Raw genomic sequence first — 5,238 nt, forward strand, 5'->3', positions numbered from 1 at the left:
CCTGCACCCCCTGCACCCGCCACGCTCACCACCACCACCGCCCCGTCCACGCAGTACCCCCTGCTTCCCACCCCCGTAGCGCAGCAGCCAGAGCCCGCGATGCTCATGCCCCTAGTGCCCCAGCTCGCCGCCGTCCCCACCCCGTCGGCCCCACCCCAGCTCGCGCATGTCGATCCTCCAGCGACGCCTTCGTCGTGTAGCCCGCACTGCCCGGCAGAGGCGCTCGCTAGTGCGCAGCCTATGGCGTCACCGGCGCCCCAGGACGCCCAAGAGGCCCCCGTCGGCAGCGGCATCATCGGCGAGCCGTCCCTGGACCAAGTCCAACAGCAGACTGGACCGCCTCTGCCGATCCCGTGGCCCTGGCCCTGCGAACCCAACTGCCCCCCGGCCCAGGCGACTGCGGTGCCGGAAGTCCAGCCGAACGGGCGTGACGTCCCCACGAGGCCTGTCGAGACGCCGCCAGTGACCAGCGGCCTCGTCCCCATGGGGGATGACGCCATGCAGCCCCCGACACCCGAGCCACCTTTCGAGGGCGCCCCGGGCGCCTCAGGGTCGTGGGCCGCGGCCGCGCCGCTCGGCGCCATGCCCCTCGGGGCCATGCCGTTCGGGTCCGTGCCGTACTCGGCCGGGGCCAAGAGCAGGATGATGCACGGCAGGCTGCTGGACTCGGAGCCGCACCACGACGGCCACCCCTCCGCCGACGAGGAGGGGCACGAGGGCGCCGCGGGGCACGACCTGGGCCGCGCCATGCCGAAGGAGAGCAAGGCGGAGGACGAGGAGGGCAACGCTGTGCGGCTGGCCAAGGAGGGCGCCCAGCGGACGCGGTCCTGGGCCCAGGCCCGGGGCAGGGGTGCGCACGCCGTGGAGCTAGCAGCGCGCCACCTGGCCTCCAGGATGCTCAGGAGGACGCCGAGCACCTCGACGGCGGCGGCGTCGTCCTCGACAGTGTCCTCGACGGCCCCGCCCGCGCACTTGATGTCCTGGCCCGTGCTGCCGTCCTTCGACTCCCACCAGGACAAGGCGGCCGTCAGTAAGAAAGCGTCCGCGTCCGCGTCCGCGTCCTCGACCACCACCACCAGCACCACCACGACGACGGCGCGCCCGTCCGCAGCGCAGTACCGGAGGCAGAGCGGGCCTTCGACCAGGTCGTTTGGTTGACCACCCCGTCGATCCTCGGAAGTTAATGGACCCTGCAAAAGCCGTGGGCATCCATTCGGCCCTGGCGGAAGGCGACCTTTCACCTCAACTCCAGCACCCGGAAACACCACGTGCCGTGCCAAATTGTAAACTAAACTGTATTTGATACCATTTCTTCATCATTACATAAAGTTTTGAAAATGATAGTCCTGTTCAATCCGTGTTTTCTTTTACGCTTAAAAAAACACTCGCGGAAGTCACATGTCACAGTGGTGCTAGGCCTACTTTCATCGTAGCGGTCGTTGAAATATGTCTTTGTCATTTTATGTGACGTGAACAAAAACATAGTCCAATTAACAAGAACCGCGGGCTGAGGGGCCTCGTCAGTGGCATCGGATTGGGCGACGGAATTGTGTCGAGTAGCTGACGCCTCGGCTGACGCCGGGGGAGTGGGAGGGCTGTGGGGAGTGGGGCGTATGTCGATAAGGCCAACAGCGCCCAGCACCGTGCAGTTAGGCCCCGAGCAGGGCCCCGCGAGGAGAAACGTGGGGGCAAAAAAACATAAGACTCGTTAACCAATGACGGGCTGAGGAGGGGGCCCATCCCTGAAGCGCTGGGAGTGTGCCATGTGAGGCCATGGCCGTCGCCGTCACCGTGACCATCTGCCTCCTGTGGACGGCGAGCTGCTCAGGTAAGACCCGTGCGCTTCCCTATCGCGCTCTCCCCGCCTTGCTCGTCTACCGCCCCTCTCTCCCTGTCCGACAGGATCCCAGACCAGCCTCTCGACGACCAGCCTCTCGACGACCAGCCCCACGACAGCGAGACTCTCGACGAACAGCCCCACGACGCCGAGACTCTCCTCCATGGGACCCTCGACGCGTTCGACGCACGCCCGCACGACCACGGCCCCAACCACGGCCTCCGACGATGACGACGGAGGCACGACCATGAGCCACACATCTCACCCAACCCACGACACGCGCTCGACCCACTGGCACACGACCACTGCCGCTACGACCGTCCCGGACGACGACGAGGGCACGATCCACGCTACGCACTCGACCCACGGCACGCGCACGACACACGCTCGAACGACTTCCGCTTCTGCCAAGGCCTCCGACGACGACGATGACGACGAGGACACGAGCACGGCCCACGCCGCTCACTCGACCCCCGGCACGCGGTCGACCAGCTCGCATGCGACCTCGGTCGCCACGACCGTCTCGGCCGACGACGAGAGCACGACGCACACCACGACAACTCGGGGCACACGCTCGACCCACGCCCGTACGACCACCGCCTCGACCACGGTCTCGGACGCCGACGACGAGGGCACGACGCGCAGCTTCTCGACCCGGGGCACGCGCTCGACCCGCGCTCGCACGACCACTCCCTCTACGAGCTCGACCGCGGCCTCGGACGGAGCAAGCGGTACGAACTACAGCACGCGACACGCGCGTACGACCGCCAAAGCGACCCCTCTGACCACTCGGCCCCGCGCGATCTCGCGAGCCACCGCTCGCCCGACCTCGACAGCCCCCTCGACCTCGGCCTCTGACATTGCTAAGCCTGCCGTACACGCAGCTCAGTCGGCCGAGGCCGCTCGCTCGACCGCGGAGGACGACGACGACCTCGGCTCGACCACGGCGATGGCGACGCCACCAGACGAGACGAGCACGGCGGCGGCCTCGACGACCACCCTCAGCACCGACGACGACGGGGCACCCGGGGACGACGACGACAAACCCGCGACCACCACCACGCTAACGCCGACCTCCACCACCGTCACGAACGTCTCCGAGGCCGAGACTTCTGCTCGCGAGACGACCCAGGACATCGCCCAGGTAACGGAAGGCCACGTGACTTCTTGCTCTTGTCTCTCTCGTGGGGTAGGTAAGAGACGCACATACTGTCTCCTCGCTAGGGCACCTCCATCACACCAGACGGTGACTCGTCGGAGGTCTCGGACAGCACCGCCAAGGCCACAACCGTCACAACGCCCGGGACGTCCTCGGCCACCTCCTCAGCTCAAGCCTCCACCGCCACGGGCCTCGGCAGCAAATCGGCGTCGCCCCCGAGCACCCCCTCCGACACCTCCCCGGCCAAACAGCCCACGACCCGCGCGGAGGTCCGGGGACCCTCCGTGTCGACCGTCGACCTAGCCGGTAAGCGAGACGACGGTTCCCTTCGCATTTCCTTTCTCTGTTTAAATACGAGATGGTGTTGTTAAGCCCTCTGGCGCGTTAGCAATTTAAAAATGGGGCGGTCCGCGCGCCGCCTGCTGTAGGGCGGCAGCGCCAGCAGCACGCTGCGAGCTCACGGACAAGGGATTAGACCACGCGGGGCAGGTTACGGGGGCGGGGCGGGGCGCGGCGGGGTGGACAGCGTCCCCGCGAAGGGCTCGGCGCATTTCAAACATTGGCACAGCCGCGCTGGTCGGACAGTAGTCCGGCGGGGCCAAGCGGGCCGAGCGGGGCGAGGGCCATTGTTGGCAGCTGTATCCGCCGCAGCCGCCCGCCGCGGGTTCAACACACGCGCGCCCGAAAAGGGCTTAATATTTCATGAATCAAAGATTACATAAAAGCGATTCTGTCAACCGGCGAAGCCAGCCCGGGCGCTGTTCACCCGCGGGGCTTACGCCCCGTGCTCGCCCGAAAATTAATGAAACAAAGTGGGCCCCCCGCTCCACGGTTATGGATCCGTGACCCGAAACTGTAAAACCCCATCCACCCGTGATCCCCGTTGATAGAGGGGGCTTGGACGTAGCCGCCGCCCAACAGACTCTCTCCCTCTCCTCTTTCCCCCTCTGTATGAGTTGTTGCGTGATGCAAAACTGCATACAACAAGCGATGTGGGGATAAAGGGCGTGTTTTAATTTTTGAAATCACTGTGTGCTGTGTATAATCGCCTTCAACACCGAGTCACCACGAAATTCCCTTTTTTTTTAGTCACTGGCCCTTTTTAACACGCGTCACACATCGAGCCCCAAAATAACGCCCCATACCAGGTGGCTGACTCACGCTGCGCACTCATACTGTGCCGGCATGCAGGCGTGCGGGCGGTCTTGCCTAGCCGCTGCCCACGGCTCCGTATGGGGCCCCGTACCATTAGGAATCGTCCAGAAAGTACGTCTGTTTCTCTCAAAATCATCCTGCAAACTACAGAAGCTCGGCGCCTGTAGAACTCGGGGTAGGCCACCCTGCAATACACGCATGCACGGCATGCAAGATTGTGCCTACCCATCAGGCGCCATGAGAGCTTGCATTGCCTTAATTTGGAGGGTTCTTAACAGCGAATGACGGACGTACTTTCTGGATGATCCCTAAAGGCAACCCAACCGCACGCATGCATATGCTCGGTACAGCAAAACTACGAAAAGGCGTGGTGCGAGTCAGCCACCTGGTATGGACCCCGTGCGAACTCGCGAATGACTCATCGGAGAGGTACCCCGAACGTTTTGGGGCTTCCGGTCCTGAATGGACGAGGACACGTTTCTAATCTCTGTTGCAGATGCGTTCGGCTGGCGGGTGCGTGGGTGCTGCCCCTCATGTAGCGGCGCTGTCCTGGCCGTGCTGGTCCTGCAGTGGTGGTAACTGGTGACTTGCTGCCCTGCCCCCTACAGAAGCCCGGGCAGAAGCGGGTCCGCAGCACCGACTGCGGATGCCCACGCAAGGGCCACAAGGTGACGGCGCCGAGCCCGGCCAACGACACCTTCCCGACGGTGCTCGGTCGGTGCAACAATTTTTTTGCAACTGCACGACGACGGTCGTTCCATTTTGCGACCTCGTCGTCTAATAGTCCGCCGTCGTCAACAACTCTGACCGGCAGGCTACGCCAGGGTGTTCTCGGCGTACAAGGCCGCGCTGTACGACGAGCTGACAGTGGTCCCGGGGGACATCGTCACGGAGCTGCAGCCGCACAGCCGCGGCTGGCTGGCGGGCTGCCTCCGCGCGACCAGGGGTGTCTTCCCCGCTAACTTTGCCAGGGCGAGTATACACTCCCCAAGACTGTCTCTACTAGGGTAGAGAGAATCGTCTCACCGTCTCCCATATTGATGGAGGGGACTGTCTATTTTGTCTATTTCTTAGCCCTGAGGGCCTT

The 5,238-nt window shown here is 64.3% G+C and overlaps 2 protein-coding genes across 6 annotated transcripts in view; both read left to right on the top strand.

Annotated features, from left to right (window-relative positions):
- Positions 1-1,511, top strand: part of LOC113216884 (uncharacterized) — a 3,367-nt gene extending 1,856 nt beyond the window's left edge. The window contains exons 5-6 of the mRNA XM_052276537.1: positions 262-1,030; positions 1,486-1,511. Coding sequence (XP_052132497.1) covers positions 262-1,030; positions 1,486-1,511 — 795 coding nt within the window. The remainder of the gene's footprint in view (positions 1-261; positions 1,031-1,485) is intronic.
- LOC127748630 (mucin-5AC-like) lies at positions 1,493-5,232 on the top strand. Of its 5 annotated transcripts, XM_052276539.1 has the most exons (7): positions 1,493-1,828; positions 1,903-2,568; positions 2,722-2,981; positions 3,062-3,302; positions 4,648-4,664; positions 4,760-4,865; positions 4,966-5,232. In XM_052276539.1, the coding sequence occupies exons 1-7, from the start codon at positions 1,774-1,776 to the stop codon at positions 5,160-5,162; spliced, it is 1,542 nt and encodes a 513-aa protein (XP_052132499.1). In that variant the 5' UTR covers positions 1,493-1,773; the 3' UTR covers positions 5,163-5,232. The 5 variants fall into 5 exon arrangements, 4 of the variants coding, with proteins under 4 accessions (XP_052132499.1, XP_052132501.1, XP_052132500.1 ...); XM_052276541.1 differs by lacking the exon at positions 1,903-2,568; XM_052276540.1 differs by having other exon boundaries at positions 1,903-2,981; positions 4,760-4,819; positions 4,966-5,106.
- Positions 5,233-5,238: the final 6 nt, after the last annotated feature.

Source organism: Frankliniella occidentalis, unplaced genomic scaffold (assembly GCF_000697945.3).
Source record: "Frankliniella occidentalis isolate FOCC.00 unplaced genomic scaffold, Focc_3.1 Scaffold3359, whole genome shotgun sequence".
NCBI lineage: Eukaryota > Metazoa > Arthropoda > Insecta > Thysanoptera > Thripidae > Frankliniella > Frankliniella occidentalis.